This window comes from Cynocephalus volans, chromosome 17 (assembly GCF_027409185.1).
Source record: "Cynocephalus volans isolate mCynVol1 chromosome 17, mCynVol1.pri, whole genome shotgun sequence".
NCBI lineage: Eukaryota > Metazoa > Chordata > Mammalia > Dermoptera > Cynocephalidae > Cynocephalus > Cynocephalus volans.
Genome location: NC_084476.1, coordinates 9056527 through 9082137, shown reverse-complemented (window position 1 = coordinate 9082137; position 25611 = coordinate 9056527). Strand labels below are relative to the sequence as shown.

General features: G+C 39.8%; 1 protein-coding gene across 2 annotated transcripts in view; it reads left to right on the top strand.

Annotated features, from left to right (window-relative positions):
* The window catches only part of GLE1 (GLE1 RNA export mediator), a 40846-nt gene extending 23553 nt beyond the window's left edge, over nucleotides 1-17293 (top strand). Inside the window, exons 7-16 of one of the 2 annotated variants that reach the window (XM_063081917.1) lie at nucleotides 6673-6904; nucleotides 7662-7774; nucleotides 7938-8007; nucleotides 11277-11419; nucleotides 11526-11716; nucleotides 12285-12414; nucleotides 13197-13301; nucleotides 14454-14536; nucleotides 15234-15297; nucleotides 16035-17293. In XM_063081917.1, coding sequence (XP_062937987.1) covers nucleotides 6673-6904; nucleotides 7662-7774; nucleotides 7938-8007; nucleotides 11277-11419; nucleotides 11526-11716; nucleotides 12285-12414; nucleotides 13197-13301; nucleotides 14454-14536; nucleotides 15234-15297; nucleotides 16035-16103 — 1200 coding nt within the window. In that variant the 3' untranslated portion in view covers nucleotides 16104-17293. Of the gene's footprint in view, nucleotides 1-6672; nucleotides 6905-7661; nucleotides 7775-7937; nucleotides 8008-11276; nucleotides 11420-11525; nucleotides 11717-12284; nucleotides 12415-13196; nucleotides 13302-14453; nucleotides 14537-14980; nucleotides 15080-15233; nucleotides 15298-16034 lie in introns of those variants that run through there. The other variant, XM_063081918.1, reaches the window with a different exon arrangement.
* Nucleotides 17294-25611: the final 8318 nt, after the last annotated feature.

Sequence of the window (25611 nt, the reverse complement as noted above, 5' to 3'; positions counted from 1 at the left end):
TCATCCCAGATTGGATTCATATAGATATACATGATATACATAGTATTCCATATCTTAAGTTAAAAAATTTGTTTCTTCTGATTACAAAATATTCAGTAATATATATTGAACAGCTGCTATGCTTAAGGTAAAAATGAAAACCTTATAGAAATGCCTATTGTTTTTTTCCAGTTAACATTGTAATTTGAACATGTAATTACTATAATTACTAAAGATAGTTTGATGTTTTTAAGGGAGTGTTAATAGCTCCAAGTATTGCCATGACATGTGGTAGGTATTCAGTAAATATTTGATGAACAGATGACATTGGATACTTTCAACATATAATCATACCAGAATTTATTGAAGAAAACATGCCTATTGTTGAACATTTAAGTTTTCAGTTCCATGCATAACACTACAATGATATCATTTTGTATACATTTTATACATATTTATGATTGTTTCTTTGAAATAAATTCCTTGAAATGGAATTACTTCATTAAAGAATTTTAAGGTTCTTGGTTCACACCCCAAAGTTGTACCAATTTACACTTTTACCAGCACTGTCTGGTGCCATTTTCACTGTATGCTTGACAATATTGGATATTGTAAATTTCTTATATACATGTTCATTCAGTAACTTTTTTGTTTATAAATTTGTACGTCTTGAATTGCTAGTGAGACTGAACATTTTCCAGCTTTATTAACCTTTTGTATTTATTTTATGGATTATATGTTCTTATCCTTAGTTCATATTTCTATGGGAGATTATGTTTTTTTATCAGCACCGCACTCTCCCAAGTGAGCCACGGGCCGGCCCAGAGATTATGTTTTTTTAAAAGTCAATGTATAAGGTCAAGGGTTTGGATCCCCATACTAGCTAACAAAAACAGAACAAAACAAAAAATCAGTTCATATGAATTCTAAATATTAAAGACTTCAAGCATTTATCATATTTGAGGCAGAAGTTTATTTTTATAGTTTATTGTTCCCTTTGAATTCTCTTTATGGCTTTTGTTTACCTTTCTTTATAAAGTTTTTTTTTTTTTTTTTTTTTTTTTTTTTAAAGATGGACCGGTAAGGGGATCTTAACCCTTGACTTGGTGTTGTCAGCACCACGCTCAGCCAGTCAGCGAACCGGCCATCCCTATATGGGATCCGAACCCGGGGCCTTGGTGTTATCAGCACCACACTCTCCCGAGTGAGCCACGGGCCGGCCCATTCTTTATAAAGTTTGATTTGTACAGAAGTAGAATAGCATAATGAATCTTTACATACACATTCCTCAGCTTCGACAGGAATCAACACATGGCAGTCTTGGTTCATCTATACTTCTCCCTGCGCCCCTACCCAGAGAGTTTTACAATAAATCTCAGATATATTATTTCATCCAAAAAATATTTTAGTATGTATCTCTAAAAGACAAAACTGTTTATTAACATAACCAAAATACTAATATGATACCTAAAAAACTAATAATTTCCTTAATATCATCAAATATCTAATCAGTGTTCAAATTTCTTTGGTTATCTCAAAATATTTTTGTAGAGTTCTTTGGAAAATCAAATCAACCATACAAGGTTCAAACTTTCGGATTTGATTGCTATGTCTCTTCCTTAAGTCTTATATAATCTCAAACTCTTGCCCTTATCTTTTTTTTTTTTTTTTTTTGCCATTTATTATTAAAGAACCTGGGTCATTTTTTCTGTAAATTTTTTTTATATTTGGATAATTCCAAAATGTGGTTGCATCCCTGTGATGTATATTAATATGTTCCTTTATTCATTGTATTTCCTGTGACCTGGTAACTTTATCTGGGGCAGTGGAGTCCAGTAGAATCTCCTGTGGTATTGGAAATGTTCTGTGTCTACACTATGCAAGACAGTCACCAGGAGCCACATGTGGCTATTGAGCACTTGAAATGTGGCTAGTGTGACTGAAGAACTGAATCTTAAGTTTTAAAAACATTTTAATCAATTTAAATGTAAATCGCCACATGTGGCTACCTTATTGGGCAGTACAGATCTAGAGGCTTGAACAGGTTCTGATTTGTTTTTGCATTTTTCGTGTGTACAAAGTACATTTGCAGCAGTACGTCATAGACGGTGCTGTATACTTGTTATTATATCATATCAGGAGGCGTATAATATCTGATTGTCCTTCCACTTGTGATGTAAAGATTGACCATGGCTTCAGATATTATCAGCCTTATCTTCCATATAAATATCCCTAGGAGCCTTTAGCAAATGGTTAAGTGGCCATTACCGATCATTGCTTATATCCATTATTTCATTAGGACTGTTAAATTTTGAGTTTTTCAAATTCTATCATTTTTTCTGCCTTTATTAGCTGGAATTCTTATACAAAGAAGAAATTTTTCCCCCAAAACAATTTATCTTGAGGTGCAGTTTATATGGGAAAGGCAGGATTAAAATTTGATTCTTTCTCTTTATCAGTTTTCAGAATAATGAGTTGATTTTCTAGCATTCTCTTTGGCCAATGGAAGCGCCTTAGAGTTAGTTCCTTTTGACATGGCCCTAGTAGTATTTGTCATAGTGGGTGGCAAGTAAAATAAGATGGTCGTACCTCATCTTGAACATTTTCTTCCAAGACCTAGAATCAGCCATTTCTTCAAGGAGCCCTATTGCCTTTGAGTTGGTAAGGGTATTTAGAAACCACAGTCAGGTTCCTAGGGTTTGTCCTTGTCTCTAGGCCTTTTCAATGGACAGAACTAGGCAATATGTATTTTTTTTAGGTAGAAATACATCTTTAATTCATACTGACCTTTTCCATTCAAATGTAGGATTACAGAATTTGATTTCTTTGACTTTTATATTTGTATCATTTTTATCCCACTCTGAAAGTTCAGTTCTTAATAAATCAACATTGGGGCCGACCCCGTGGCGCACTTGGGAGAGTGCGGCGCTGGGAGTGCAGCAGTGCTTCCGCCGCAGGTTCGGTCGCAGTGCGGCCGGTCACAAAAAGACAAAAAAAAAAAAAAATAAATAAAAAATAAATAAATAAATCAACATTGCTTTTTTACGTTATCCTCATATATACTATATGTGTGTTTGTGTATGTGTATGACACATACGTAATTTCAAAATAATAATACCAATACTAACAATAATGATTACTAAGAACAGTTTGAGTTCTTTTTGCCTACAGCTATATACTACTATGGATGCATAATTAAATTACTGTTTCATTTCACTTGAAATAATTCTCTTGTTGTTAAGCCATCAATTTGATAAACGGGTTCATTTGTTCCATTTTGCTTTTGGTTTTTAAGATTTTTTAAATCTGGATTTAGTTTTGTTTTAGAAATATTTAAAACATTTACATAGTTCCATAGTCAGAACTACAAAACAGGGCATATTCAGAGAAGTCTGGCTTTCTTTTTTTTCTCCACTCTGTCCTTGTCCTCTCTGCAAGTGACTGTTTCTGTTAGCTTTGGGGTGTTGTATCCATTCTTTAACAACAAAAGAAAATACATTTATATATGCACCTCCCAAGATAAAAGGTAGGTTATTATTTTTTATTTTTTTTATTTTTTGTCGTTTTTTCGTGACCGGCACTCAGCCAATGAGTGCACCGGTCAGTCCTATATAGGATCCGAACCCGCGGCGGGAGCGTCGCTGCACTCCCAGCGCAGCACTCTAAAGGTAGGTTATTATATGTACCGTTCCATGCCTTGCTTTTTTATACTTAGCAATATATCCCAGAGATCACTTCTTAGCAACCTGTAGGTTTTCCTCATTTCTTTATATAACTGCATAGAATTCTATTGTGGATGCACATCATACATCCATAGTGCAGCCATGATTTACAACATTTTTAATGTAAAGAAGTTATTGTCACTAGGTTAGAGTGTGGTGTTATAACCAGGATCAACGGTTCAGATCCCTATACCTGCCAGCTGCAAGAAATAAAAACAAAAAATGAAAAAAGAAGTTAGAAACAAACAAACAAAAAAGAAGTTATGGGTTTTCCCCTCATTTAATCCACATGAAATTGATGTTTGGTGGGAGATAAAGATCTTTATTTTTAAAACTATTTATACTGTTTTGCCAACACCTCTCCTACCTTTTATCTCACTAAATACTATCTCAGAAGCTCTTTCTCTTCACTCCTTTTCATTTTCCTTTTTTTTTTTTTTGGCAGCTGGCTGATATGGGGATCTAAAACCATGACGTTTTTGTTATAACGTTGTGCTCTAACCAACTGAGCTAATCGGCCTGTGCTTTTTTTTTGTTTTCTTCATGTATGTTTTTATTCTTATACCAAGATCATCCTATTTTAATTGATGTAGTTTAATAATACTTTAAATATTTAACAGAAAAAACTAATCATGAAATAATGGGTAGATCCCCAAAGCAGAATTTTTAAATTTATTCTTCCACTACCTTGGATGAGTTGGTTTAAAATGAGGAGCTTCAGTGATTTAAGACGCAAAACTGACAAACATAGAGCAGAGCATAGAAATGATGCAGAGCTTCTCAATTTATTTTGTAATCCTGATAATCACATTCTGACAAAAGAAATGTGCATGTCAGTCTTACATGCAATCTCATTTATGTACTGAAGTTCTAAATAAAAGGTTAAGAAATAAAATTATCAGTGCCTCAAAAGAATATTGCACTATAACCAAAGAGGTATTATTCCAAGAACAGTGTAAAACTGGTTCAATTGGATAAAAATCTATTCACAAAATTTATTTCACTAATAGGTGAAAGGATCAAAATCATAAATTTATTTCATTAGATGTTATAAAGATATATGCTAGAATTCAACAGCCTTTCCTGATGTAAAAAGAAAAAACAGGGGCCGACCCCGTGGCGCACTTGGGAGAGTGCGGCGCTGGGAGCGCAGCAGTGCTCCCGCCCGCGGGTTCGGATCCTGTATAAGGATGGCCGGTGCGCTGCTCACTGGCTGAGCGCAGTGCGGCCGGTCACAAAAAGACAAAAAAAAAAAAAAAAGAAAAGAAAAAAAAAGAGTAAACTAAGAATAAAAATTTATTCTTCATTAACATAAAGCATTTGTACCCACCTAAGACTACATTTTAGGTATGCCATTAAAGTTGGAAATGAAATAAAAATATACCACATCGCTACTGTTGTTCAATGTTGTTATAGAAGTTTTAGCCAATACAAGGCAATAGAAACAAATGAAGTGTAAATATTTAAATGAAGAAATATAATTACTCTTATTCAATGACAAGGTGATTGTCTACCTAGAAAGCTAAGAGAAAAAAGCTGGAAACTATTAGACTTTTTACTGAGACTTTTAATGAGATTTTTTAATAATGTGGCCAAAATTCAGAATATCCTAGCAAAAAAAGTTAAAAATGTAATGGGATATAAAATACCTAGAAATAAACTGGCATGAAATGTATGTGATTTACATAATGAAAAGTACAAAACTTTATTGGATTTATAAAATGAGACTTAAATAATCAGATTTATCATGTTCCTGTAACTTCAATAAAGTAAGCTATCAAATTTGCCTAAATCAATAGATTTAGTAAAATTCTAATAGAAATATGCTGGGCTTTTTCAAAAAGACTAGTGATTGGGAACTTGCTTTGTGAAAACATTTTGTAACACTGCAGTTAAAGAAATTTGTTCTTGCCTAGTTACGGATAGCAGGATTAGTGGAACAGAATAATAAGCCCAGAAAGGACAGATTTTTTTGTAGGTAATTAATATATTATAAAGGTATCATTTCAAATCAATGGGGGAAAGATGGATTATTTAGAAAGAGCTGGCAGTAGAGACTAAATTGTAACATACTTTCATCTTATTTCATATTTCTTGGGTATTTTAATGTAAAAACAGAGATAAAAGAAAGAAATCACTAAATTCAGTGGGAAAAAAATGTGAGTGTTTGAATTATGTTTAGGTATGGAGGCACTGTGTAACTATAGCAATAAAAGCAGAAGTCACAAAGGAAAAGCTCAATAGATATGAGTACATAAAAGTTAAAGACACTTTACAAACTAGGAAACATGTTTATAACATATAAAGCAGACCAAAATTTAATGTCCATACAAACTGAGCTCTTGCAATGTATGGAAATCAGATAAGTCACTCTCACTTTCTACCTCCAACCCACTAATGGAAAAAATGAACAAAGGACAGGACAAACACCTAACAAAGCAGAAATGTAATTTTCCAATAAGTTCAAAATCATTAATATATGCAATGCAAATTAAAATAGTATCATTTAGGGATGGCCCATGGCTCACTCGGGAGAGTGTGGTGCTTATAACACAAAGGCTGTGGGTTCGAATCCCTACATAGGGATGACCAGTTAGCTCACTGGCTGAGCGTGGTGCTGACAACACCAAGTCAAGGGTTGAGATCCCCTTACCGGTCATCTTTAAAAAAAAAAAAAAAAAAAGGTATCATTTTTCTTTAGCATATTGTCACAAACTTTAAAAGAATTATCCTGGCCAATGTTTGTGAGAGCATAGAAAAATTCATACTTAGGTACTGTGGATATGATGGTAAATCGGTATTACTTTTAAGAAAACAAGAAAAGCAGTAAGTATCATTATATTGAGTGTTGGTATTTCATTGACACAACAATTCTAGTTCCAGCGATTTATTGACTTCTTTGATGTATGATTTAGCCCTACAAGAGTACCTAGGGAATGACCACTGAGTGCCATCTCTGTCACTTTGTCAGAGTGGCTGTCCTACAGCAGAGAGCCAAGCTGAGGCTGAGCGAGCTCTGCAGGAAATGCGGGACCTCCTTACCAACTTGGGACAGGAGATCTCCAGAGCCTATGAAGAAAAGAAGAGGCAGGATGAGGAGGAGGCCCAGGTAAAGCTGCAACACTCACAGGTACAGCAGGGTTCAGAGGCCCACAAAGAGTCCCCAGCTCCCAGCCAAGGCCCAGGAGGGAAACAAAATGAAGGTGAGTTCTGGTCCTTTAAATCGGTGTTAAGTTTCAGAATATGAAAACAAACAAGTGTGTTTTCAGTATTATGTTAAGATACAGAACAATTAACCAGAGTGTTTACATACGTAATGTATTATATTCAGCTTTGGTTGATGTGGAGACTGATTTCAGATTCCAACATTTTCCATGAGGACTTGAAAGTCTATATAATTTGGTCTGGCCTGTTAGCTAAGTTGGTTAGAGCTTGGTGCTGATAACACCAAGGTCAAGGGTTCAATCCCTGTACCAGCCAGCTGCCAAAAAATAAAGGAGTGAATGAATGAATTATATAATTCTTATAGATGTATTGTTCCAAGTATTGCTGCTGCTGAGTATTTTAAATAAATATATACAGATATATATTTGTTTAATACATAAGCAAATCAGTATAGCATCATGTTTGAGAGTGGAGCCAGATCAATGGGAATCTAGTTTTTCTACTTACAAGCAACGTGACCTTGACAAATCACTTAACGTTTCTCTGTCTGTTTCCTTATCCATAAAATGGAGATAATAATAGGATCTATGTCATACTGTTATGACAATTAAAGCAGCTAATACGAGGGGTCTTCAAAAAGTTCATGGAAAGATTCATATTATCTTTTAATTCCATTTTTTCACGAACTTTTTGAAGTACGCTTGTACATGTATAATGTGATTAGAGCAGTGCCTGGCTCGTATTACATATCCAGTGAGTACTAGCTATCATTCAAGCCTCTCTTTCATTCCTCAGACCTCCAGGTGAAGGTACAAGACAGTACAATGCAGTGGTACCAGCAACTACAGGATGCTGCTGCTCAGTGTGTGTTGGCCTTTGAGGGTCTGATGAGCAGCAAGGACAGTCAGGTAGGAGAGGAGTGTATAGGGGGAATTCTCTGGGCCTGATGGTGCTTCCCACAGCCTCATGTCCCAAAGGAATGTAGCTGGCATCTCATGCTCCCTAATCCTAAGTGGCATCTACTCAGCTCTTCAAAAAACTATCTGCCTTCTCACTGTTCTTTTCTGGCAGATCAAAAAGATAAAGATGGACCTCCAGAAGGCTGCCACCATCCCAGTGAGCCAAATCTCCACCATTGCAGGTTGGTCAGTGGGGTTAAGAATGTGGTCCTTCAATACACTGTATTATTTTTTTACGCTCTAAATCTACTTATTTGTAAGGTTCCTGTAAAAAGAGTATGTTCACACAAATGTTGACAGTTGGATCAGGTTTATGTGTTTGTTGACTCATTTTTAATAAGTTATCTAGTAATAATAAATTATTTAGGCTTTTGTTAACTTTAAAGTTGAATGTTACTGCTGAAAACACCACTAAGGGAACCTAGGATATGACTTGTAGTCTTTGCTTTTGTCCTATGACATTAGCTTTTCTGTTTAAAAAAGCAGAAATATAAATATTCAATAAATATGAAAATAAGTTCAAAATCATTAATATATGCAATGCAAATTAAAACAGTATCATTTTTATCTAGTGTATTTTCACAAATTTAAAAAAATTACTCTGGCCATTGTTGGTCAGAGCACAGAAAAATTCATACTTAGATCCTGTGGATGTGGTGGTAAATTAGTATTATCTTTAAGAAAATAGGAAAACTCCAAGCTTGCCTTGTTAATACTTTAGGACTCATTTCTTTTTTTCTGCAGAGACTGGGATTTAGACAGTGAGGACCAGACAGGGAAAAGACTTCTTTAGAACCAGAGTTTTTATAGAGCTCTAGATGTGGAAGCCTCCAAATTCCGGACTGTGCTGCCGAGTGGCTGACTTATGTGTCGCAGCTTCCCCAGTTAACTTGCTGTTGCCAAAAAGCATGGGAGAGTTGCAGTTCCTGCCCTTGAGAGGCTTTGTCTGACAAAACTTACGTATCACTTTGCTGCCTGAAATTCTTTCTGGAACAGGGCAAGGTATAAATAAATAAACACGATCACTTTGTGGAATTTAATGTGCTGTTTCCTTTGATAGCGACAGCAAAGGGGGAGAGGTTGAGTGGGCAGCCAATCCACACCTTCACTGCTGTCCCCAGGCTTATCCTCAATCCTTGCCCTCAGCTGACCGCAGGCAATCCCGCCTCCTCCTTCATCAGCCACATAGAGGCGTCAAGCAGGTGCGCCTCAGGTGCCTTCCACTCTCACCAGCTGTATTTACCACCTAGTCTCCTGTGTCCAAGCGTGAGGCCTCCTTCCTGCTGTGCTTACCCTTCCACCTCAGTCCTTATTCCAGCCCCTCTCGCCATCTGCAAGACTTCCCCTCATCATTTATTCCCTTTCTCTCCTGTTTTCTACATTTCCTCCCTTTTACAGGGTGCTTACCCTTGCCCGTAAACATGCTTGAGTTGCTCACATTCTAAACTAAGTTCTGCTTGCTCCTCTGTCTTCTAAGAGTCTCCTGATCTGCCTCATGTTTCCATTTGGTGCTATTGACCACCCCCTTCTCTGTGAAGCTCTACTCCTTTGGCCACCAGGGCAGCATTACTTTCCAGGTTCTCCTCCTATCTCTTTCTCTCTCTCCTTTGTGGGTTTGTCTGTCTCCTACCCCCACCTTAATTGTAGGTGTTTTCTATGGTTCTACTCTTACCCCTCAGTTCTTTTCATTCTATGTATCCCTGTGGCTTCAATATTACCTATATACTGATGATTCCCAGCTCCACCTCTGGCTCATTCCTTTCCTCTGACCTTCAGATCCTCTAGCTCCAGCTTCCTTAAGGACATCTCTGCTTAGGTGTCTCTCAGCCACCTCAAGTTTCATGTGTTCAGATCTGACCTCAGCATCTTCCTTAGGCCTCTTTTTTTCTCCTGTTTTCTCTAAGTAATCATTAGCACCATGATTTATTCAGTCACCTTAGCTGGAACCTGGGACTCATCTTCATGACTGCTTCCTCTGTTTCATTCTCCACATCTAATTAGTCTCTAGTTTTGCTGGTTTTCACATTTCTTGATTTTGTCCCTGTGTCTCACCATTATTGTAAGCCTTTTAAGAGCTTATAGTCCAGCTAGACACAGAACATGCTGTAGGGTTAGTGCTCAGTAAAGATTGAATGAGTGAGAGAAAAAGATGACCTAATTCCTGTCTCTTTAAGCAAGATGGGTGTTCACGAGCGGTTAGATTTGGAGGAAAATTTAAATAAAGATACGGTGCTGGTGTGGCATATGGGAGACCATGTCAGCCATGGGGTTGGGTGAGGTCCTTTGAAACTATCAGTAAAGTAGCAATAGAGTGTGACTTAGCTGAATATGAGCTGAGTAAATTGGTATGCAAATATGTATATTTTAACATCTTAGTAAGATTTGGGGCTCTGTTTCTATTTTTCTAGAAATATTAGTCTTGGGGTTTCTATGGTATCTCATTATTTGGTTCACGATTCCCTCCCACTTTTCCTATTTCCTAAGAAATGTGGCTGGGTTTTTTTGGTTTTGGGGGGTTTTATTTGTTTTTTTGTTTTTTGGGGTTTTTTTTTTATGAAACTGAATCACCATCGGGGAGGATATTTCTGAGACTTTTTTTTAACATTTCTTGAAGTGTTTAGTAACTTGGCAGGGTATTTCTCAACTGGAATTGCTGTTTTAATTAAAACTTTGACTCAGGTAACAAAAACTAATTCAGATCTGCTTAAGGGAAAAAAAGCATTTATCATAAGATAAAGGGGTACTTTACAGAATCCAGTGACAAGAATGGGGCTAGAAACTTTAGTTCTCGTGTCCTCTTTCATCTCATCTGCCCTCTGTACATCTCCATTCTTATTTTATTGATTGCTGTTCTTTGGCCCACACGGCAGGTGGAAGGCCATACTGCTCATGAGCATGTGTGTTACAGGGCCAGCCACTTCAAGGAATTGACTCTTAGTTGGCTGATTGGCTCAGGTTGACTACCCCCTAATCTAACTGTAGCTGGTGTGGAGGTTGGAGCACACAGGATCTTTGATACAAGTAAGAACCCACTTCTCTGTTTTTGAGGACAGAGGAAGGCAGGTCCCAGAGAAGCAGGGGAAATCATCTTGAGCTGGGAAGGTCCTTTAGAAGGTTTTTCCTAGAGATGCAACTGACTCCTCTGGATAGATCAGCCATAGCCTATGGGATCTGTAACACAACACCTATTTCTATACTGTTTATCTCTTTGTTTTGTGTGTCAGTTTCAGAATGAGTTCATTCCCAAATAAGGAATTCTTTTGGAATAGTACCATGACTTACGTATTTCTTCATCCCCTACAACATGTATTTGATTGTCATACATTCTTCTGCATGAACTTCAGTAGGGCTGCATAGCTGGGTTTCTGTAGATACCTTGTTATTACAATGATGAAAAAGAGATTGATCTGCAGTTGTATCTTTTAACTGACTTTCTGTCTATCATGCCTAGGTTCAAAGCTGAGGGAGATCTTTGACAAGATCCACAGCTTGCTCTCTGGAAAACCTGTTCAATCTGGTGGGCGCTCTGTGTCCATCACACTTAACCCACAGGGGCTGGACTTTGTCCAGTACAAACTGGCAGAGAAATTTGTGGTAAGAATCCTTGTTGTCAGAGGTATGGGAAGAAGAGGCTGGTGCACAACATTTAAGCCTTTCTAGGGGTATTAGTTTAAAATTGTACCCATCTCTGTATTCCCAGAAACAAGGAGAGGAGGAAGTGGCCTCTCATCATGAAGCAGCATTCCCCATCGCGGTTGTGGCATCTGGAATCTGGGAGCTCCACCCCAGAGTGGGGGACCTCATTCTTGCTCATCTACACAAGAAGTGTCCTTATTCTGTTCCTTTCTATCCAGCTTTCAAGGAGGGAATGGCTTTGGAAGACTATCAGAGGTAAAGTTGTTTTTCTTGGTACTCACTATCCCTCGGGTGATTAATGAACTATAAATAGAATTGAAAATCATTTCCCCTCCATCTCACAGCTCCTCTTATGTGCCTTGAATGTTCTATCAGAAATGTAATGTCTTTTATGCAAACTTGACAGCTTTTGGGATTTGTGGATTTATGTGTACCAATAATCAATATATAGTTTAGTGAAAGGAATACTGGATCTAGAATCCTGGGATCTCGGAATTTTATTCCTGCTTTGTCATTTAATAGCTTGGCAAAAATGAGTAAATTATTTAACCTTTTCGAGCATCATTTTCCTTATTTGTAAATGGGGGTAATGATATCCACTACCTCCTAGGAGTATACCTGTGAGTTGACTTCATATGGCTTACATGAAACAGGTTTGATTGCTTTGTAAACAAAGTATTCTACAGATATAATAATATTTAATAATATACTAATAATAATGCTAAATGTAATAATATATTGTTACTTTTAGCCATAAAAAGTAATCTCTGATTTGTCACCCTTGTTTTAGCTTTGTCACGTTGAATTTTTTCTTCCCACATAGGAGGCTTGGCTATGAAGTAAAGGATTCCAAAGTGGAACAGCAGGACAACTTTCTGAAACGCATGTCTGGGATGATTCGTCTCTATGCTGCCATCATCCAGCTCCAGTGGCCATATGGAAACCGACAAGCGGTAGGTAGAAAAGGCTTACTGTCACTAATGAGAGGTTGGACCAGGTCCGTGTTAGTGTACTCCACCCACAGGAGATATATTGGCCTTCTTTCAGAGAGTCAGTTTAGTTAAATGATAAGGTAAAGTATATGGCATGACAGCTTCACAAGTATTCTTTAGAGAAATGGATATTGATTATTAGGATATGGATTTTTTGGATCATCAGAGACATTTATTCAATGGCTGACTCAGCTGGGGCTTTAAATAACTGGTTTTTTAACAGTTTACCAGAGGAGAGTATGTTATAAATCAATCATTAAGGTTAGTGACAGAGCCACAACTGGGGTTCAGGGCTTTGATCTGCTAGCCCAGTTCTTTTCTCAAGGAATGCGTTAGAGGCATGGAGAAGTTAGTGGATTTGAAGACCTAATAGAGAAAAAATAGAAATTAATTGAATCCAAGAAGGTTTTATTGTGCACCTGCTGTGTCCCGGGTTCTGTGCTAAAGGTACCAAGAATAATAAATAAAATGTTGGTAAGGGTAATTGTTGCCTATAAAATCCCTGAAACTGAAACTGACACATGTATGTCACAGGGATCTTGTAAAAAATGTGTGGAAACTAACATATTGGAATATTTAAAAACAGAATTTGTTTAGCTTGTTCTATTTCTGCCCTGCGTCATGTGCTTGGGCTAATGATCTGGGGGTTCATGTCCACTTGGTAATGGCTGAATGATAATATTGGGAGCTTAGATCTCTGAATAAAATGAGATCAAATCATGAACAAGCTACTCTCCTCCCAGATTCACCCTCATGGCTTAAATCATGGCTGGCGCTGGTTGGCACAGATCTTAAACATGGAGCCCCTGTCAGATGTGACAGCCACCCTCCTCTTTGACTTCTTGGAGGTACGTAATTCAGTTATCACAAGAGAAAGCCAGTGGTTCAGACAGCCTTGGGCCACTGGGTGACATGAATGGGGAAGCAATATAGAAAACGAGCCTTAAGATAAACAGTATTAGATTCCAGGGTCATAAATGTCTTCCCCAGCCTAAGTAAACCTAGCTTTTACTTTTTCTTCCCACTGTACTTGCCTTTTCTGTGTGGATGTTTGTTCATTTTAAAGAACAGAAAATTGTACATCCTAGCGTGAGTGAAAAGAGAAATTTGTTTTAGGGATATAGAAGTGACTCCCAGAACCATGGGTGGCATGTGCAGTTGAATATCATGAGGACCTGGAACCAGTAACTAGAATATCACCAGGCACCAAGACAGTCTCTCTGTGGAGCCACATGGTCTTTCATAACTGATTTTCTTGCAAGCTGCCTCATTCTTCTTCTACAGGCAGACTTTCCCTGTTTCATTATACACAGTGAAGAAAGTAGCTGTCCTGAGCTATGTCACTCAGCCTCAGTGTGGTCACCCAGGGTGGTGGAACTGGTATTCTGTTGTTCTGACTGCAGATTCCCAGGAGAGAAAATATAATTAGCCAACTTGAATCAGGTATCTCCCCCATCTAGAGGCTCTATACAACAGTTCTATCTGCCTATAATGGACCACCACTGTAGGGTGAAGGTAAGGGTTTCTGTGGAAAGGAGACACTTCTTAAAGAAGAAATGCTTGGAGTACATGCCATAACAAGTATGGGACCATTTGGCCTATAATGCCAATAGTTCCTAATCACCTGAATAGTTCCTGAAGTCACAGTACATGATCAATGATCTTGAGTCACTGAGAACACAAGTGGTGTTCTGTATACTCTGCTTACTAGGGTTGGGAGGTATGCCATACCTCTAGAAAGGCTTCCATTAAGCAGAGTAAAAGAAGAATAGTTCATTAAGATCTGACAGTCTGGTTAAATGGAGGTATTGCCATATACAGAGAAATACTGTGGAAGAAAGTTGGGTTTTCTCACTTATTCCCCTGGTAGCTAGTTCAGTGGCATTGTGGCTGAAATTTCTGATAAGAGTGAAAAGCAAAGGGCTGATGTGCCTTACGGATTTGTTCTGCAAATGTGAATTTTCATTCTCTGCTCTGACAGTGTCTGTGTTTCCTTCTAGGTGTGTGGGAATGCCCTCATGAAGCAGTACCAGGTCCAGTTCTGGAAGATGATGCTTCTCATCAAAGAGGACTATTTCCCCAGGTATCAGGCTTGTTGAGCAGACAACAGGGGATTTAGTAGGTAAAACTCATATACACTTGGATGCTATTATATGCTGTTTTTGACTCGGACTAAAAATACCTATATTAAGTATGACATCTTCCTGCTCCTGTCCTTCTCCTCTTTGATATTTGAATAACTGCTCTTGAAATGTAATGAGTCTCTTTGAAATATTGTTGGCTAAACAAAAGCACACATTAGGAAGGCGTTAGGTTAAGGTATCTGGTATTCTTAAACTATTCTTTTCCAGACTCCCCCAGATAATCTGGGATGATGATCACATGTAGTTATGAATTAAACCAAGGAGTCAAATCCTCTCGTTAAATCAGTTAGAGAAACTGATTTATCAGCCAGTTTGCTTGTCTCTGGTGTGGCATTCACCTCCAAGTACCCCTCTTTTTCCTCTCAACTCATTGGCATTTCAAGTGGGGGTTAGGCCTTGGCAAAACCTGTCTCACCTGATCACAAGGACCCTGGAAAGCAGCAGTGCTCTCTTCTCCTTTATCCCCTTACTTGAAAAGAAGTTGGGCTCATTTGGAAGAGTGACAGCATCCATAGTCTGAAGACATGTCTGTGAGTCATTGGATCTACCCCTTCATTCCAGATCAGTAATGCACCTCTACAAAAGAGAGGTAGGTATCATAGGTGTTATTCACGTGTCTTCTTTCTCTCCCTGTAGAATCGAAGCCATCACAAGCTCAGGACAGATGGGTTCCTTCATACGCCTCAAGCAGTTCTTGGAAGTAAGATGTCCTTAGACTAACACATCCCAAACTGATGTTGACCAGGAATGCACCTGTGTCTGACAAGTCTTGCACCTCCAGACACTTTTATTGTAATCTCTCCCTTTTAGTCTTTCCAAACCTTGCTTTTTGTTCATAATTCCCCCTTAACCTTTGGATTAAGGGCTGCCATATCATTTCTTCCTACGTGTCATTCTCCTTACTGCCTATGAGTAAGCTATCCTAAGAGATAATGAATCTTCTCTCACCAGTACATTTTTTGCATGTTGACTAAGGTTCTTTTTTCAGTCTCAGGTCTGGGGAGGTAGTGAATGTGGTCACTTTTCTCCATGGGAACAGACTACTTTCAGTTGGATTCTTCCTGCATGCCAAGGAATTTTAAGAAATTAATTTTCACAAATAATTTAGAATTTTGTAATAGGTCTTTCAAGATAACCCACTGACTCTCAGCTTCCAGGAGGTCAACTGGGAAGATAGTGATGGTGAAAGAGGAGGCCAGGCTGTAGGGAGACAAGGGTGGGACAGGCATAATAATATCATTTAATTTGTCCTCTGATGGAATTCATACAGAAGCAGAAGTCTTACACAGAACCATCAGTTTTAATTGCTTTTTCCAGTTTTGTCCACTGTTCCATAGAACTTAAACTTGCTGTCCCTCAAAGTTTCTTCCAACTGTTGAGTGTTGGGAGCAGTGTTATTAGAAACTTATGCTGTTTTCTTCATCTTTCCCTCACCAGAAATGTTTGCAACGCAAGGAGATTCCTGTCCCCAAGGGCTTTCTGACTCCCTCCTTCTGGCGCTCCTGATGTCACTCCATCACCTACCATCACCATTATGTTGCAAAGAGGCATTAATAAAGCAACTAAAGGCAGCTGTATTTGGGAGAAGTCATGTCAGATTTAGAAGTCTGCCAATACGTTTTTTTATATATTTTTACCTTGTGACTAGGAGAGGAGATTTTCATGGGCACAAAATCTTGGAGGTCCCTTAGTACATTTTGTAGCTCCACAAGGGGTCCACATGACAGAGTAAATGGAACTGGCCTTTCCTATTTTTGCACAGTTAAGAGAGGTGTTCAGCACTTGGTCTCATCCTTTACTTGCTTGTCTCTGTTCTTTCAGGAATTTGGTAACACCTTAACCATTTCAGTCTGATCGGACGGGAACCCATTTTCACCACCCACTCCTTCGCCTCTGTTCAGAGGAATTCCCAGAAAGAGCAAAGAATCATAAGGTCCCCTTTAAAGTATTGTTTAATAGTTGAGGCCAAATCCTTACATGCAAGTCTGGGTTATGGTTCTTTTGCCTTTCTTAGCTTGTGAAGTAATTCTAAATCCAGAGGAAATGTGTGATGTGTACGTAGACTGAGTCCCAGTTTATATCAGGGGTAGCTTAGTGTCTAGGATTAGGACTGGAAATACATGTAATGTTGAATTAAGGAGCACTCTTTGTCCTCTTAATTTGGAATTTGGTCGCTAATTGACTAGGGATATGTGAACCAGGACTGGTGCCTTTTTTGTTTCTCAGCTTGAATTAAGATGGGCTGAGATGGGGCTTGCAATATTGTACGTGAGCTCAGCATCCATAAGCAATAAATTAGGATTAAATAAAGATGTTAGGGAGGAACTGACAACCGCTTTATAATTTTTTATATGTTCCGAGTAATGAATGATGATAAATTTGCCTGACTAAAGCCACTGCAAAAATTTGAGCTTGACTATATAGATAAGAGCTAAGATTTGTTTCACAGAAAGACTCATTCCCTTTTATAGATCCATAGGCAGTGGCTATGGATCTAGTCGTCTGTAGTAAATGTCTTGTAGGGGAGGGTTTGTGAGGGGGTATTCACTGGTACTCTTGAGTGGTTTGAAGTGACCCATTTAATGAATTATTGACTACGGTGCCAAAAAATATATGACTTGAAGTGACTTATTCTATGAATTGTTGACTACGGTGCCAAAAAATAAGTAATAAAGCTTGATTTTTTTAAAAACCCATTGCTGATTGTTGGTTCAATATGATCAATTTCCTTATCTTCCACTATCATTAGGGGCATAGTAGTACACAAGTCTAGGTATAAAGTGGTATGCATTTCTTCCTTTTTTGTGTTCTTGACCGTCACCTTGGGAAAATTGCTTCTTTTTCTGTCATTCCTTTTTTGGAATTCTGTACCAATAACTGACCCTATCTTATCTAGCAAGAGATGTGAAAGTCTTAAGTCTTTTAATGTAGACACAATGGAATAAACACTGGGGAAGGAGTCAAGAGACCTGGGCTCAAAATTCACCTTTAGGTTTTGTGGCCTTGGGTAGGTCATTCCCTCTCTCAGTATCCCCACCTACAAAACAAAAGAATTGGACTCGTAACTATAGTTTTCATATTGTGAAAGGGCAAGGCTTCCCAGTTGGCATGTCTTGGCACATTGATGTCCTCAGCCTGTGGGGCTGCCGGGCAGGGCCTGTGGTGGATGGAGCCCCCAGGGTCAGCTGCCATTTGCACTTCCTCTCTTCACCTGCGCCTTACAAGTGGCATCATCTTCTATGTACCATGAGGGGGACAGGTTGGGAAACACTGACTTCAGGACAAGGTGGGTGTTGAATGGATGGGACTCAGCCCTGTAGTCAGTCAACGTATGGAGGCTTTGTGCAAAGTTCAAAAAAGTAGTATCCTTCCTTCAAGATACTAATGCCCTCTGCTGGAAAATTGTCCTCTTAATAACTGAAAATCTGTGATACTAGAAGGTGAATGGTGCCCAACAGAGCTGTGCGGGTCACATTTTACACAACGATTAAGTGGGACCCTAATGGAGCTCTGGAATCCTCTCTGCCCTGGCATTTTTGCTTTATGTGCTAAATACATTGGGGTTCTGTGTACTACTGTATATGGAAAAACTTCTCTATCAAAATTGAAATGTGAAAAAGCACAGGACAAAATGATCTCTTAAAAAACAAATCTCCAAGTTTTCTTCAGCTTTGAATTTATACCACTTCATAGAAAAGACCTCTTATATTTGAATATTCTTCCTCTAGACGTGGTTAGCACTCTTGCATATGTCATTCGGTGCTTGTTTTCCTAATGGATTCTCGATGGTAAACCAAGAAAGGAGAGCATTGGGGAGGCTAGGTTTCTGATACTCACTGATGGAGATAATGCTTGTTAGCTGATAGATGCAGCTCCTGATGGTGAGTAGCGTCAGATTCCTTACAGTAGAATACTGAGAACTGCATTTGGTTTTCAGTTCAAGTGCTTACTTGTCTGCTTGCTTCCTTTCAAGCTTGACCTCATTTCTGAGGCTGAGTGCCCATATTTTTGTCATATCATTGTCCTATATCATCTTAAAGCAAATTCGATGATGAATTTAAAATTCCAATAGGACAGAAACTCTACACATCCCTTGTATAGAAGAAAGGAGTTGTTCTGGGGATTTCCCACCCAGGTGCTAGGAGTTTTCCTCTCCTTCTCAAGCTTCCTATAATGGTAGCAGCAACATAATTATCTTCTATTTCAGTGCCAGGACAACCAAAAGCTCTGCAAGAGCCACAGAGGTTCTTACAAGTGTCTTATCACACCTGGTCATTCACTTCCCTTTTCTCCATCCTGCCTAACATAGTCCTATTATTAGATTTTCTGTGGGGATCTACAGAAAGCAGATGAGAGAGCTGTCATCTTCTAGTTATGTGATGCATTTACAAAAACACCCATTATTAAGGAATTTATTTTCTAGTTTAAAGCCAGCCTCCACTTTTTAAAATATCAGTTTATATAGATTGAGGTCTTCAGGAAACATTTTTTTCTTTTAGCTCCTTTAGGGTGTTTACACAAAATGCAGTATGTAGTCCCGGATTGGAACCTGGGCCAGAAAAAAATATTTTTCCGTGTTTGTTTTTTGATATAAAGGACATTGGGACAATTGGCAAAAACCTGTATAAGGTTTATATATTAGATAATAGTATTATGTTGACATAAATTTCTTGACTTTGATCTTGTACTATGGTTATAAAAATGAATGTCCTGGGCCGGCCCGTGGCTCACTCGGGAGAGTGTGGTGCTGATAACACCAAGGCCACGGGTTCGGATCCCATATAGGGATGGCCGGTTGCTCACTGGGTGAGTGTGGTGCTGACAATACCAAGTCAAGGGTTAAGATCCCCTTACCAGTCATCTTTTAAATAAATGAATAAAAAAATAAAAATAAAAATGAATGTCCTTGTTCTTAGGAAATATGCACTGAAGTAAGTGGGCATAATGTCTGCAACTTATTCTCAATAATTGGGGGGAATATATACTTGTATGTATATGTGTGTGTGTGTGTACACATGTATACACAGACAATAATGAAGCGAATGTAGTCAAAAGTTAACAAATTGGGGAATCTGGGTGAAGGGTATATGGGATTTCTTCCTATTATATTTTTTGGTAAATTTGAAATTATTTCAAAGTTAAAAGACACCCCTCTTTCCCCTCCCCCCAAAAACATGCTTACAGTTCTGATGAGGAGACAAGATCAAGCTCTAGAACGTACAACCCTGAAAACAGGACCCTGGTGACTAAAGTTATCTTGAAGGCATCAACCCATAGCAAGGACAGAAAGTTGACTAAACAAGTTTTGAGGGCCGACCCCGTGGCGCACTCAGGAGAGTGCAGCGCTGGGAGCACAGCGACGCTCCCGCTGCGGGTTCGGATTCTATATAGGAATGGCTGGTGCGCTCACTGGCTGAGTACCGGTCACGAAAAGGACAAAAACAAAAAAAAAACAAAAAAAAAAAAACAAGTTTTGAAAAATACCTCCTATTTAAAGTCAATAGGTGATGGGGAAGGGGTAGAATTTTAATTCAATGGAGAATGTGATTTAAGTACTTGGAGTGCTTGATGAAATGAACTAAACATTATGGGAGTACAGAAGATAGATTTATTTCATCTGGGGCAGATTTTCCCGTGGTGTTTTTCTGCAGGGTCCTAAAAAAGCATTTGGCAGTCAAATATACTTGGGAAATGCTACATTGAAGGTAAACCAGGTAAGTGACAGATAAAATAAGAATGGCAGAATATTGATAATTGTTGAAGCTGGGTGATGGGCAGATAGAGGCTCATTGTATTAGTCAATATTCCCCAGAAAAACATAACCAGTAAGATAGATATAGATAGATACATAGAGAGTATGAAGAGATTTGTTAATAGGAATTGGCTAACACAATTACTGCCGCCTGCAAACTGGAGACCCAGGAAAACTGGTGGTGTGATTCCAGCAAGTCCAAAGGCCTGAGAACCAGTGAACTAATGGTATAAATCCAGTCCAAGGTCAGGAGAAGACCATGTCCCAGCTCAAGCAGGCAGGCAGGAAATAAAAGGGCCCAATTCTTCCTTCCTTTGCCTTTTTGTTCTATTTAGGCCCTAAACAGATCGATGATGCCCACCCATATTGGGGAGGGCAATTTACTGAGCCCACAGATTCAAATGCTACTCTTGTCCAGAAGCACCCTCATAGATATACCCAGAAATAATGTTTAGTCTGGGCACCTCTTGGCGTAGTCAAGTTGACACATAAAATTAACCAATGCATTCATTATGCTATTCTGTTTATTATATTTATCCTTGAAATAAAGGACTTTTTTTTTTTTTTTTTTTTTTTTTGGCGTTTTTTTTTTTTTTTTCGTGACCGGCACTCAGCCAGTGAGTGCACCAGTCATTCTTATATAGGATCCGAACCCGCGGCGGGAGCGTTGCCGCGCTCCCAGCGCAGCACTCCACCAAGTGCGCCACGGGCTCGGCCCTAAAGGACTTTTTTTCTTATTTTTTTCTTGGTGCTTTAACTATGCTACTTTGAATTGTTAACCTCCAAGAGTTTACATTGTTTACCTAACCGACCATGGAACTCTAGAGCTTCTCTTAGGACTAGTGTTTCTGAGAATACACATTTTTGAAATGCTTTACTTGGGGGTCAGGGTGGTCAAGAAAGTATCTTGGAGATAGGATTTGATCCAGATACTTAAAATTATCCAGAAACTTTAAAACAGTCCCCAGATCCTTTTTATCCTGAGTACCTATTGTGAACATCATTTCTCTCATCTCTATACATATATACACAAATATAAATATAATTCTTATGTAAATGAACTCAGTACCCATGTTGTTCGTTAACCTACTAAAAATTCAGTAATATATCAGCTGTTTTTGAAAAGACATTGTTGGGTGGGAGGGGGGAGAGGGAGGAGGGAGGGAGGTCTCGGTAATGGGCCACAATAATCAACCACATTGTATATCGACAAAATAAAATTTAAAAAAAAAATCAGCTGTTTTTATCACCAGTATAGTTTTTCATTTGGTAACTAGGTTGCTTCTAATTTTTTTTTTATAATTATTAACTTTGTTACATATACATCTTGTCCTACCTCTTTAGGGCAAATTCCTAGATGTAATGTTGCCTGGTCAAATGGCATGCAAATTTCATATTTTGATTCATATTGCCAAACTGCTCTTCCAGAAAGGTTCTACTTACATATACTTAAGATTTGTCAGGCTGAAATGGGAGATGGCTGTTGAGAAAGAAGGGCATTCTAATTGGAGGAAAAAAATTGTGAGCAAAAAAAGCATGAAATTGGAAAAAATAAATAACATATTTTGGCAGAAGCTAAACTCAGGTTGGTGGAGAAAAAGCCAGGAAATGATGTTGTGGAAAAGTAAGTTCAAACAAGACTGTGGAAGCTCCACAGTGTCTGTCCAAATAGTTTGGGCTACTCTACAGGCAATGGGAAGCTATTAAAGTTTTTTGAGAAGGTTCAGCATGGTTTGTGAAACTAATTCTAACAATGTGTTCAGGATGAGCAGGAGGGATAAGGACTAATTGGGCCTGACAGGCAGTCCCTCAAGGGCACAGATGTGAAATAACTGGAGCTGGATTAGGATGAAGAGTTGGTGGCGAGAGGGAGCTCATCTCTGCTGTCAGCCAAAGTCCTCTTAAGCCAGCCAGCCCAGCAAGGCTTTGCTCCCAGCGGTTATCAGTCTCCTCTAATGTGGTGCCTGATTTCAGAAGCAGTCACCTGTACAGGGATCTGAACCCATGACCTTGGTATTATAAGGCTGTGCTCTAATCAGCTGAGCAAAGCGGACAGCCCTTTGTTTTTTTCATGGTGGTAAGATATATATAACATAAAAGTTAAAATTTTTAAGTATGCAGTTCTGTGGCAATAAGTACATTAACAGTATGGTGCAACCATTACAACCATCCATCTCCAGAACCTTTTCATCATCCCAGATGGAAATTGTACCCATGAACCAATAACTCCTGGTTCTTCTCTCCCCCCGGTCCCTGGTAACCACTATTCTACTTTCTGTCTCTATGAATCTGACAATTCTAGGGACCTCATACAGATGGGATTATACAATATTGTCCTTCTGTGTCTGGTGTATTTCACTTAGTATAATGTCTTCAAGTTTCATCCAGTCACTGTTTTGAAGATCTGTGCTATTTCTTGCCAGCTCTGACACTGCAGAATGTCATCTGGGAAGAAGTATGGTCCACTTGCCAGCATGACTTTTCTCAATCAGCTTTCTTATAGGAAGGAAAAATAGTGGAAATACTTGCCTTTTAATTTTGCAGGGAGTGAGGGTGGGATGGCGCAGGGAGAATGGATAAGAATATGTGAATGTTTAAATGTCCAGAACATGTGAAAACATCATTACAAATAACTTATTCCCCAACAGTTGACCTTGTGAACAACTTGAAAAGGTATTGGGACTACCTAGATGCTTAAGCATTCAGAGGACTGCTGGAACTAGAAAAAGGAGCTTAGAGTTCAGTCCTACCCTTGGCTTTTCAGAAGGCTGGGAGAGAGGTGATTGCGAACACAGAGTTGATTGGTTACAGAGCCCCCTACAATGTCCTGTGCTCTTTTTTTTTTTCCCCTAATGAGCTTCTCCTAGAACACAAAGAAGGTCATTATCTGCTTTATCCTCTCCCTCTCCCCACACCTAGTAGAATGTCAGGCCTACAGTGAAATTGGTGGGAGGTGCGTTATGTAGACAATAGAAGAGGAAAATGGCCTTTTAAATATCTCATTTCCAGTGCCAAATGCAGAGTGGGGTGGGTGACTGAGTGGGAAGTGGAGAGGGTGGGGATACTGTTTCTTGGCCATGTCTCAGATCATCAGACAAAGGATCAACAAATAAGATTTTAGTTTCTTATCAACACAGAGCTTTCTTTTAGATCTCCAGTTTTTTTTGCATCTGGCAAAAGCAGCAAACCCCCCATCTCACTATGGGGCCAGGGTGATTAAAAGAAAAACACTTTTTAACAGTTCCTGAGACCCATTCTTTGCTAAAGCAGAAAGTCTTGGAAATTTTGGAGAACTATGACTATGTTAGTCATTTTGTACCCAGAGCTGAATATTTTATTAAACATTTTGCTGCTACCGGCTGGAGAAGAGGCCATGGACGCCATCAGCTGTTCCCAGAAATGCACACCCCGGGGAGGAGTTACCCTGCCTGTTTTCTCTGCATAGGAGATTGCAGGAAATGCCTCTCAGCTCCTACATTTTTCCTCCAGATTCTGTAAAGCTGCTTCTGGGGTGTGGCCACTTCTTTCTTTTCTTTTCACTCCAATGGAGTGAGGGAATAGGGCAATTTTTCCTCACTCTCATGGCTACAGCCAGGGCAGTTTAGAAACCAGATTGCAGATTCCAGGCACAGGGGAAAAAGCCAAACTGCAAAGGACCAGGAAGCTCAGGGCTGGGCCTGGGCCCAAGTTCTGGTGCAGTGCCCAGTGCCTTTATACTTATTTAAAGAGGAAGGCTGCTTGGTAACCAGGAGGCTGAAGCCTTCATGAGCTCCTGAGCTCCCCGTCTGCCTGACTGCACAGGAATGATCCGGGTGTTACTCCCAATGGTTGCAGCCCAGCTGTCATCAGAAGGTGGAGTAGGGAGAGGGCTTCTGGCTAGAGTTTTTTTTTTTTTTTTTTTTTTTTTTTTTTTTTTTTAAAGATGACCGGTAAGGGGATCTTAACCCTTGACTTGGTGTTGTGAGCACCACGCTCAGCCAGTGAGCGAACCGGCCATCCGTATATGGGATCCGAACCCGGGGCCTTGGTGTTCTCAGCACCACACTCTCCCGAGTGAGCCACGGGCCGGCCCATTCTGGCTAGAGTTTAGACCCAGGCCCTTAAACTGCTAGGACTGTAGGGAGCAGAAACTCCAGGAATCTTATTTTTCTCTTCTCAGCATCCCAGCATCCACCTGCATCAAAATGCCTCCCCTTTCTACACAGTTTCAAAGAGAAGGTTCTGACTGCTTGGATTCAAATCCTAGCTTTTCCTGATTACTAGCTGCCTGACCTGGGGCAAGAGACCTAGCCTCTATATCAGGATGTTCGTTCGTAAAATGAAATAATATCTACTTCATAAAATTATTGTAAATATTAAAAAAAAAAAAAAAACCATGAAATGCTTAGAATAGTGCCTGGAACAGAATAGTGCCTGGTACACAAGGGAAGTTAATCAATTGTGGCAGAAAGAACCTTAATGTTTATGAAATACGACTAAATGCATCCTATTCCGCTGGCCACCTGTGGGAAAGATTTGTTGTAAGAATGTCAGAAAGGATTAATTCTCTAAATCCCAAATGACAATCTTATGCCCCAAATCTGTCGATTGATTTATTCTGATCCGAATTTGACCTTTTCTTCTCACCACCTCCTCAAACCCGGAGCCCCAAATCATCCTTGGTTTCCTGACCCAGACCCCATCAGAGCAGGCTGACGTGGGTCCCCAGCGCCAGCCTCCTCCTCCAGAAAGTGGCCGGAAAGAAGAGAAGCGTTCGGGTGATTGCACACTTCGGGCCTGGGCGTTTTTCTGCTCAGGGCGCGCAGCATCCCCAGCCAGACTGCAGCAGTGGCCCCTGCCCCGCCTTTCTCTGCAGTCTTGGAAGGGCTCCCAGGGGTGCGGTGCCGAGGATTGTCCGCAGAGCAGGCGGGGCAGGGTTGGAGGACCCGAGCTGCGGGGAGGGAGGTGTGGCTGGAACATGACCCGCCCGGGCGGAGGCAGAGACCCCACTGCACCATCACCCCACCCTCGCGCGCGCCCTACTTCCCCAGCCTCCTGCGGCCCTCCCCTCGCTCGCCTCTTCCCCCGCATCTCCGCTTCGGCTCCTTCCGGGACTGCTCGGCCTCTTCCGCCGGGTGATCGGGCGGTGAAGTGGCAGGAGCTCCGCCCCCTTGGCTCAGTCCGCGCGCTCCCCCAGCCCTCGCGCCGCGCCGGGGCTCTTCCCCCACGCTCGCGCACGCTCGCCGCGGGAGCGCGCGTCTCCGCCTATAAAAGAGGTGGGGC